The sequence below is a fragment of the Mandrillus leucophaeus genome, unplaced genomic scaffold (genome assembly GCF_000951045.1).
Source record: "Mandrillus leucophaeus isolate KB7577 unplaced genomic scaffold, Mleu.le_1.0 Scaffold182, whole genome shotgun sequence".
Taxonomy (NCBI): domain Eukaryota; kingdom Metazoa; phylum Chordata; class Mammalia; order Primates; family Cercopithecidae; genus Mandrillus; species Mandrillus leucophaeus.
Window position 1 is genome coordinate 569,998 of NW_012101832.1, and position 11,152 is coordinate 581,149.

The 11,152-nt window shown below is 42.6% G+C and overlaps 1 protein-coding gene across 3 annotated transcripts in view; it reads right to left on the bottom strand.

Moving 5' to 3' along the window:
• Positions 1-9,516: 9,516 nt before the first annotated feature.
• ZFP69 (ZFP69 zinc finger protein) overlaps positions 9,517-11,152 on the bottom strand; it is a 24,873-nt gene continuing 23,237 nt past the window's right edge. For all 3 annotated transcript variants that reach the window (XM_011977637.1, XM_011977636.1, XM_011977635.1), the window contains exon 6: positions 9,517-10,940. In XM_011977637.1, the coding sequence (XP_011833027.1) occupies positions 9,802-10,940 (1,139 nt within the window). In that variant the 3' untranslated portion in view covers positions 9,517-9,801. The remainder of the gene's footprint in view (positions 10,941-11,152) is intronic.

The following is an 11,152-nucleotide window of genomic DNA, read 5'->3' on the forward strand; positions in this document are numbered from 1 at the left end:
GAGATGGGAGAATTGCTTGAACCTGGGAGATGGTGGTTGCAGTGGGCCGAGATCACACCACTGCACTCCAGCCTGCGTGGCTGACCGAGACTCTTGTCTCAAAAAAAAAAAAAAAAGAAATATGGAAGTTGAGTGTATTAAATAGTCTGTTCTCATGCTGCTAATAAAGACATACCTGAGACTGGGTAATTTGTAAAGGAAAGAGATTTAATTGACTCACAGCTCCACATGGCTAGGGAGGCCTTACAATCATGGAAGGTGAAGGAGGAGCAAAGTCACCTCTTACAAGGTGGCAGGCAAGAGAGAACATCTGCAGGGGAACATACCTTTATAAAACCATCAGGTCAGCTGGGTGCAGTGCCTCACGCCTGTAATCCCAGCACTTTGGGAAGCCACGGCTGGTGGATCACCTAAGGTCAGGAGTTCAAGACCAGCCTGGCCAACATGGTGAACCCCTATCTCTACTAAAAATACAAAAAATTAGCCAAGCATGATGGCAGATGCCTGTAATCCCAGCTACTCAGGAGGCTGAGGCAGGAGAATCGCTTGAACCCAGGAGGCGGAGGTTGCAGTGAGCTGAGATCGCGCCACTCACTCCAGCCTGGGCAACAAGAGTGAAACTCCGTCTCAAAAACAAAACAAAACAAAACCATCAGATCTTGTGAGATTTATTCACTATCACGAGAACAGCATAGGAAAGACCTGCCCCCATGATTCAATTACCTCCTACCCGGTACCTCCCCTATGATATGTGGGAATTATGGGAGCTACACTTCAAGATGAGGTTTGGGTTGGGACACAACCAAACCATATCATTGAGGAAATGCTTTTTAATCCACTGAGATATAAGAAGGCATTTCTAGATTGAGGCTACAAAAACTTTCTGCCTCTTCCCCAACATAACCTTTCTTACTTGAGATGTAAACTGAATGCCAGGAAAACCCCTCCCCAGCCCCTTCACACATGGACCACTCTTCAAATGGAGTTTGAGGGGCAATGACACTGGGTAGAGTGAAGCAGAAGAGATTTAGAAACAGTCATGGAATTTGTGGGGAAAATAAATATCCAAAACATAACTTTCAGCCTAAAGACTGTGGGTCTCAAAACTGAGAAAAGAATGCCCTTTCCCCCAAAAGCTATCCTAGGAAGTCTGAGTCCTCAAGGCCCACCTGTATGCAAAAGTCATTGATTTGGTTCTTCTACCTCCAGGTCTGTAACCATCAAAATACTGTTAGACACAAATGGCCCATTTTTCTCTGTGTCCATTCTTCCCTCCTTGGTCTTTTGGAGCACAGGATTGTACCTGTAACATTGTACTGACTGCAGTCCTCCATATATCAGAGTAAGTCTTTATGTGATTACTCCTAGAGCTGCACTGTCCAATACAGTAGCCACTAGTCATATGTGGCTCTTGAACACTTGAAATGTGGCTAGTCCAAAATGAAATGTGCTACGAAATTTGCAAGCACTTTGAAGACTAAGTACAAAAAAAAAAGGTTAAATAACTCACTAATAATGTTTACATTGATTAAATGTTGAGATGATAATGTTTTGGATATACTGGTGACATGGTTTGACTCTATGTTTCCACCCAAATCTCACCTTGAATTTTAATAATCCCCATATGTTATGGGAAGGACCCAGTGGTAGGCAATTGAATCATAGGGGCGAGTTTTTCCTGTGCTATTCCCGTGATAGTGAATAAGTCTCACAATATCTGATGGTTTTATAAAGGGGAGTTCCCCTACACAAGCTTCTTGCCTGCTGCCACGTAAGACATGCCTGCTCTTCCTTCGCCTCCCACCATGATTGTGAGGCCTCTCCAGCCACGTGCAATGGTAAGTCCATTAAACCTCTTTCCTTTATAAATTAGCCAGTCTCGGGTATGTCTTTATTAGCAGCATGATAACAGACTAATAAAACTGAGTTAAATAAAACATTTTTAAATTAAGCTGGGTGTGGTGGCTCATGCCTATAACCCCAGAACTATGGGAGGCCAAGGTGGGTGGATCACCTGAGATCAGGAGTTCAAGACCACCCTGGCCAACATGGCAAAACCCATCTCTACTAAAAATACAAAAATTAGCTGGGCATAGTGGCATGTGCCTGTAGTCCCAGCTACTCAGGAGGCTGAGGCATGAGAATTACTTGAACCCGGGAGGCAGAGGTTGCAGTGAGCCAAGACTGTACTACTACACTCCAGCCTGGGCGACAGAGTGAGACTCTGTCTCAAAAAAAAAAAAAAAATTAATATTACTTGCTGTTTTTTGTTGTATTAATGTAGCTGCTAGAAAATTTAAAATTACATATATGTTTGCATTTGTGTTATGGCTTACATTATATTTCTGTTGTACAGTGCTGCTCTAGAGTATCAGAGCCTTAAAGGAAGAGAATTTATCTTGCTCAAATTGTGTTCTCACAGGTATAGGAGCAATAATCGGCATACTCTTTACATGCTCTCCATTGACAATATTCTGTATTTGAGAATCTTCTATTCCTTATATGACAATCAGCCTCTCTCTTGAGTCAAACTCCAATTGCTTGCAATTGAAAGGGACATTTTTAGTCAGAGAAAGCAGGAGGAGGTAGCCCTAGACTAGGAAACTGGGGGGGGGTGAGGATGAGCTAAGGATGAAAGACTGGGGCATGCTTCTGCTAAAAGAAGGCAGCTTCGGACATGGTACATTATGAACCCTTGTGTCAAGGAGTTTTCTCTTTCCATTTCTTGGCTCTGTTTCTCCTGTTTGCTCCATATCCAGGCAGCCTCCCTCCTCTTCCTCTGCTAGTAGCTTCCAGGACCATGAAAGCCTTTCAGATTTGTGTCCATTGTGGGAAAAAAGGAAGTCTGTTTCCCTAATAGCTGAAACATAAGTACAGAAATTGATCCTGATTGGTAAACTGGGGTTAAGCTCTATGCCTGTCTTAGCCAGAGTCTTCTAGAAAACAGAGCCTGAGGCAAGGATTTTTTTTTTTTTTTAATTTGGAAGGTGTTAAGCACATGGTAGCAAGGATAAGAAGAGAAGAGGGACGTGGAGCAAATAACAATGTAAAGCAAATTGAAGTGGTAAGTTATTGCACTGGGCTATTGCCTCATGTTGAGATGTGGTTCTCCCAAACTGATTTCATAGTAATTTTATAAAATTTAAACCCCACGTTGTCACTTTCTGGTCTCAAATCCTATAGGATAAGGCTTATCTCTTTAGTCAATCCAGCCAAGAATTCAAGGACTCATCCAAGAAAGGCATACATTTTGTGAGGTGTATCACATGTCATTTCCTTGTATGATGCAAACTAAATCTGGGAGGATGAGTGGGAACTAACTAAATAAAGAAGTTGGGCTGGGCACGGTGACTCACACCTGTAATCTCAGCACTTTGGGAGGCCAAGGAGGGAGGATCACCTGAGGTTGAGTTTGAGACCAGCCTGGCCAACATGGCAAAACCTGGTCTCTACTAAAAATACAAAAATTAGCCAGGCATGGTCGCAGGCAACTGTAATCCCAGCTACTCGGGAGGCTGAGACAGTAGAATTGCTTGAACCCAGGAAGCAGAGGTTGCAGTGAGCCGAGATGGTGCTACTGCACTCCAGCCCGGGTGACAGAGAGAAATTCCATCTCAAAAAAAAAAAAAAAAAGTTAGACAGAAGAGAAAATTGCACCACTGAGGACCAGAAACCATGAAATACCATGGAATATTTAGGGAACCATAAAGTCTTTATAGCTGGAGCAAAATATGCCTGGGTGGAAATTTGGGAGCCACTTCTAGACAAACATGAAATGCTCTATACTGGTCTGTACTAAGAAATTTACCTTTTTTTTTTTTTTTCTTAGGGTCTTGCTCTGTCGCCCAGGCTAGAGGGCAGTAGTGCAATCTTGGCTCACTGTAACCTCTGCCTCCTGGGTTCAAGTAATCCTCCCACCTCAGCCTCCCTAGTAGCTGGGACTACAGGCATGCACCACGATGCCCAGCTAATTTAAAACATTTTTTTTTTTGAGACGAAGTCTCGCTCTGTCCCCCAGGCTGGAGTGCAGTGGCGCAATCTCAGCTCACTGCAACCTCCGCCTCCTGGGTTCAAGCGATTCTCCTGCCTCAGCCTCCTGAGTAGCTGGGATTACAGGCATGTGCCAGTACGCCCGGCTACTTTTTGTATTTTTAGTAGAGACAGGGTTTCATCATGTTGGTCAGGCTGGTCTCGAACTCCTGACCTCAGGTGATCCACCTGCCTCAGCCTCCAAAAGTGCTGGGATTACAGGCATGAGCCACCACGCCCGGCCTAATCTTTAAATTTTTGTAGAGAGAAGTTCTCACTATGTTGCTCAGGCTTACCTTTATCTTAAAGTTATGAGAAATCATTGAGGGATTTCAAGCAATGATGTGGTTTGATTAGACATATGTTTTAGAATGATTACTCTAGAAGCAGTGGGGAGGCTAGAGAGATTAATCCAAATCACAAATAGAAATACCAGTTTGGAATCTTTTAAGCAGTTAGAAAGTGCTAAGAACCTGATTGACACATTGGTAATGGGAATGGAGAGAAAAAGATAGACTGAGGAGAATATACGGGACTTGGTGACTGATTGGGGGAGGTAATGGATGAGAGGAAGAAATTTAAGCTGGAGAACTGGGTAGATGGTGGTACCACTTCCTGGGTTATGGAATACAGATTTTATTGAAAAGATTATGAGTTGAGTTTTGGACATATTGACTTTGAGGTGACTGTGGGATAGCCAAGTGGAGATACCCAGTTGGACACTGAATACAATGATCTGGAGCTCAGGAGAGATTTCTAAGATAGAGATATAGAGTAAGAAGTGTTGGGGCTGGGCACGATGGCTCATGCCTGTAATCCCAGCACTTTGGGAAGCTGAGGTGGGAGGATCACTTGAGGCCAGGAGTTTGACACTAGCCTGGGCAACAAAGTGAGCCCCTATCTCTACAGAAAATTTAAAAAATTAGCTGGGCGTGGTGATGTGAGCCTGTAGTCTTAACTACTTGGGAGGTTGAGGTGGGAGGATTGAGCACAGTTCAACGCTGCAGTGAGCTATGGATTGGGCCACTGCACTCCAGTCTAGGTAACAGAGCAAGGCCCTGTCTTTAAAAAATAAATAAATAAATAATACAAATAAAATTAGCGTTTAAAAAAAAGTGTTGGGATGTCAATACAATAAATCAAACAGGCCAGGCGCAGTGGCTCACGGATGTAATCCCAGCACTCTGGGAGGCCGTGGCAGGCAGATCACTTGAGGTCAGGAGTGTGAAACTGGCCTGGTCAACATGGTGAAACCTCATCTCTACTATAAAATACAAAAAAATTAGCCAGGCATGGTGGTGCATGCCTGTAATCCCAGCTACTCGGGAGGCTGAGGCATGAGAATTGCTAGAACCTGGAAGGCAGAGGTTGCAGTGAGCCGAGATCACGCCACTGCACTCCAGTCTAGAGGACAGAGCGAGACTTCGTCTCAAAAAAAAAAATCACTCGGACAAAATGTCTAGCTAGACAAGAGACTATGCCTACTGACACACCCCTAGAGAAGGACATTTCTGTCATCAGCAAAGGGAGGGAATAGTGCCTATGGGGTAAACAGAATAAACACACAGGCACTGATAACAAGCCAAGCCAGTGGGTAGGCTCTGAAGCATAACATAGGGCTTCCTGGAGCAGTAGTAAACCTAAGAAGTAAACTTCTTTAAAATGGCAAAGTGTGGCTATATTCAGCCAATTAAAAGCAGGTGTATGGAAAGCTAGGATGACAAATTTGGAGTAAATGTGCTAAAAAAAAATGTGACTGAGTTATAAGATATGAGTAATTGAAGATGGTTATTCTCCATTTATGGTTTTAGATTAGGTGAGTTCCTAAACCCTTCTCAGTTCCAAAATCCTGATTCCATGAGCTGGCATTGAAGAATGGGTAAGATTTGGAACTCTACAAACACTAAACCCTTCCTCCGGGAGCTGTTCTCCTGCCCTTCCAGCCACTCCATCCATATGGTTCTCATAAAACCCGACATCTCTGCCTACAATTGATTTAAGGGTGGGCACCTCACCTACCTGGGCCAATAAGAATCCTTACCCCAGGAATTTTACACTGAAGATGGAAAGAGAAGACAGCTTTTGTCTGGGTGATGGAAACTGAATATATGTAAAATATGGAATTGACAGTAACCATGATTTGCAATCAGGTGTTTAAAAAGGCAGGGCCAGAATGAAGACAGAAACAGAGGTGAAAGATGGAGAGGAAAAAACAATCTGGGTTTCCCAAAGTCCTTCAAGACCTGGTCCCAGTCCACTGTGAGCATGTATCATAGCCCCTGAATTCCATGAGACACCCCAATATCCCTCTAATAACATCATCCTCCTTTGAGGCTTCAGGTAGCCCCAGCTGATTTCTAGTTATTTGCAACCTAAAGAATCCTAACATACTGACTTTGGTCAGAGCCCATATGGGAAGGAGAAAAGTAAACAGAAGTTGAAGCTATAAGGTAGGACTAGATATAATGAGGCTCTTAAGTGCCAGGCGTTGGATTGTAACTGGAGTAGTGGCTGTGGGGAGGGACCTGATAGGAAATCCATTAACACAGAATCACTAAAACTTTCATAAAATGTTACCAGGTTTAAAAATAAAACACGTTCAAAATCACTGTGGTGCTTTGGTATTTAGCTTTCACCACATCGTAAGCAATTTTAATTAATGCTCATTCGTTAATTTTCATTAGAAAGTTTTGTCTCCTGCTGTCTCCTTCCATGTGTTAACTATAACTCTCTAACACAAGCATCCTGTAAAATGCTATGTATGTTCAGGCTATCATTCATGGTAGACCCTGCCATCCTAAATACCTTGCCTCAGTCATCAGTTCTCTTCCATTCCAATCAGAAGGATTGCAGCCAAGATTATATTCATTGCAATGAGTCCTTTTAAAGAGACTGATCCTTTTATCTTTATCTTTTACAATCTAAAAGGGTCAGTTTCCTTAAAAGGACTCTCATCCATCAAACAGTTCCAGCCTCATTAAGTCAGAGACTGGAACAGTTGGTGGAAAGGTGTCTCCTTCTCCGGCTGAGACTTTGGTGAACTGGGCTACCAATCAAGATGCAGATTCCTCTCTGGCTCCAGGTATGGAAAGTGGTCACTATTTCTAGGGGGTGCAGCCCACCTGGTCCTTCTAGGCCATGTTATTGAAACAAGCTGATGCTCCTCAGATGACAGATAGGCCTGTTGATCTAGGTCTAGGAGATGCTTCAGCATCAGATATGGCTCCTACAGTTCCATATCTTGCCGGTGGGAAAATAAATAGGTCCAAACCTCTATGAAGGCCCATTTGCCAATATCCATAATAAAAACACATATACTCTTGGCTGGGTGCAGCCTCCCAAATTACTGGGATTAAATTACCTGTAATCCCAGTAATTTGGGAGGCTGAGGTGGATGGATTGTTTGAGGCCAGGGGTTCAAGACCAGCCTGGCCAACATGGCGAAACCCCGTCTCTACTAAAATACAAAAATCAGCTGGGCATGGTGGCACATGCCTGTAATCTCAGCTACTCAGGAGGCTGTAGGCAGTAGAGCCACTTGAGCCCAAGAGGCAGAGGATGCAGTGAGCCCAGATTGTGTCACTGCACTCCAGCCTGGGAGACTATGTTTCAAAAAACAACAACAACAACAAGAAGGAAAAAAACCCAAAAAACAAACAAAAAACCCTCCACACATACTCTCTAGCACAGAAATTCCAGTTCTAGGAATTTACCCTACATACTTACATGTGTGTGAAACAAAAATGTGTAAGACTATTCATTGAACACTGTGTAAACAAAAGACTGAAAATAACCAAAACCCATCCATAGCAAAGTGTTGGAGTACATTTATACCATGGAATACTATGCAGCTATAAAAAAGAATAAGTAGGCACTTTAGTGAAGAGGAATGACATCTATGATATGTTGTTTGGTTTTTGTTTTTGAGACAGAGTCTCACTCTGTTGCTCAGGCTGGAGTGCAGAAGTATGATCATGGCTGACTGCAGCCTCAATCTCCCAGGCTTAAGCAAACCTCCCTCACCCTCCCAAGTAGCTGGAGCACAGGTGAGTGCCACCACCACACCCAACTAATTTTTAAATTTTTTCTAGAGACCGGGTATCACTATGTTGCCCAGGGTGGTCTCAAACTCCTGGGCTCAAGCAATCCTTCTGTCTTGGCCTCCCAAATTGCTGGAATTACAGGCATGAGCCACTGCAACTGGCCTATATTATCATGTAATAAAAGCAACATGCAAGCTGGGCGCAGTGGCTCACGCCTGTAATCCCAGCACTTTGGGAGGCCTAGGTGGGTGGATCACCTGAGGTCAGGAATTTGAGACCAGCCTGGCCAACATGGTGAAACCCCATCTCTACTGAAAAATACAAAAATCAGCTGGGTGTGGTGGTATGCACCTGTAATCCCAGCTACTCAGGAGGCTCAGGTAGGAGAATCCCTTGAACCTGGGAGGTGGAGGTTGCAGTGAGCTGAGATCACGCCACTGCACTCCAGCTGGGTGACAGAGTGAGACTCTGTCTCAAAAAAAAAAAAAAAAAAAAAAGTAACTTGCAGATGTGTCTGTATAGGAGGTGGCCATTTCTGCTTAAAAAGACAAAGGAGGCCAGGCATGGTGGCTCACACCTGTAATCCTAGCACTTTGGGAGGCTGAGGTGGGCAGATCGCCTGAGGTCAGGAGTTCAAGACCAGTCTGGCCAGCATGGTGACACTCTGTCTCTACCAAAAATACAAAAATTAGCCAGGCGTGGTGGCGGGTGCCTGTAATCCTAGCTACTCGGGAAGCTGAGGCAGGGAATTGCTTGAACCCTGGAGGCGGAGGCTGCAGTGAGCTGACACAGTGCCACCGCACTCCAGCCTGGGCAACAGAGTGAGACTCCATCTCAAAACAAACAAACAACAACAAAAAGACAAAGGAAAACTGTATATTTGTATTCTCTTGGACATAAATTTTAAAAAGCTGAATGGATACACCAAAAATTATTTAAAATGGTTGCCTCTATGCAGAAATCAATGGTAGGAAACACAGGAAGGAGGCTTTTCACTGTACACAATTGTTTCCACCTTCTGGACTTTATACCATGTGAAAGTTTTCTCCATTAAAAAATATTATTTTATTCTTTTTTGCAGAAACAGAGTCTCACTCTGTTGCCCACCTGAAATGCGGTGGTGTGATCACAGCTCATTGCAACCTTAAACTCCTGGGCTCAAGTGATCCCTCTGCTTCAGCCTCCTGTGCAGCTAGGACTACAGGCACATGCTACCATGCCTGGCTAATTTTTTAAAAACTTTTTTGCAGAGATGGGTCTTGCTGTGTTGTCTAGGCTGGTCTTGACTTCTGGTAACTGCTCCTCCTTCCTTGACCTCCCAAAGTGCTGGGATTACAGGCACAAGCCACTATGCCTGGCCAAAAAAATAAAATTTTAATTAAAAAAAATAGGGTTGGTGATATTTTAAGTTATAGTTCCTAAATGCTGGTCTGCAAATCATGAATACCCATGAAGAATAATTTAATCCACCGTGAAATCAGAAAAAAACTATGTTGTTAATTTTTCATAATGCTGAATTCATTTAATTTGAAGGACCAGATTTTAATCTTAAGTACTCTTTATAGAAGTGTTAGTAGTCAGTACCTGTCAATGTAATGTTTATTTACAATGGGAAAAATTAAAAGTTGGCATCATTACACCAATTCCTCACATTTGAGTCCTGAAATTTTAAAGCATTCTAAATCACCAATTTACACTTGGCTTTTGTTCTCATGTCAAATACCTGTTTTTACACATTATTTCGGAAGGCATTCCTCCTGTGTATTTCATGGTGTCGACTAAGTGATGAGTTATAGCTGAAGGCTTTTCCACATTCGTTACATTCATAAGGTTTTTCTCCAGTGTGATGTCTCTGATGTTTTTTAAAGGATGAATCATGCCTATAGGCTTTTCCACAGCGATTGCATTCATATGCTTTCACTCCCGTATGAACAGTTTTATGGTTGCTAAGGTGTATCCTCTGCCTAAAGGCTTTTCCACATTCTTTACATTTGTAGGGTCTCTCCCCAGTATGGATCCTCTGGTGATGCGTTAGATATGCTCTATGACTAAAGGTTTTACAACATGCAGTGCATGCGTAGGGCTTCTCCCCAGTATGAATTCTTATATGTTCACTAAGGTGTCTAATCTGTCTAAAGGTTTTCCCACATTCATTGCAAGTAAAGGGTTTCTCTCCAGAATGAGTCCTCAAATGTTGAACCAAGCTAATGTTCTGGCTGAAAGCTTTCTGACATTTATCACATACATAGGGTTTCTCCCCAGTGTGAGTTCTATGATGCTGATTAAGTGATGAGCGATGTCTGAAGGCTTTCCCACATTCCTCACATTCAAAGGGTTTCTCACCAGTATGGATTCTCTGGTGTGTACTGAGGGATGCACTTTGACTAAAGGCCCGTCCACATTCCTTACATCTGAAAGGTTTCTCACCAGTATGAATTCTCATATGTTCAGTAAGGTGAATAGGTTGTTTGAAGATTTTTTCACATATATTACATTCATAGGTTTTTGTTCTTATGTAACTTGTTGGATGATTAATCAAATCTAATTTGTATGTGTTCCGCTTTGTAGGTGTATCATATTTATGGTGCCTCTGTTCAATAACAACATTTGAACGCATAATTATATTTTCCCCAAATTTGTTAGTTTCTTGGACTCTCTTCTTATGGGTCAAGATGGCTTGTCTCACATCTCTCACACAAGTTTCCTGGTGCCTTTCTAAGACATCATCATATGTGGAGGCTTTTCTCAATGTGGAATAAATGATATCATCTCTCATGAACCTCTCCATCATAATGCCATGATATAAGCGCTCCTGTGAAATGGCACTCTTTGCAGTTGACTCAATGGTTTCCATTTTACTCTTCAAGTCTGAAAGAAATGAAAAAAGCTTTGAAAAGCCAATTACTGTAGTGGTTATGGAACAGAGATTTAGACAACAATATGGATAAGTGCATGAGATTTTGACTATATTGAAATATGATTATGCTGCTTGAAGAGGTAATGGGAAAGCAAATGAAGAAACAGTGAACAGGTTAAAAGTGTCATATTACATATATATTTATATATATAAATTTATATAT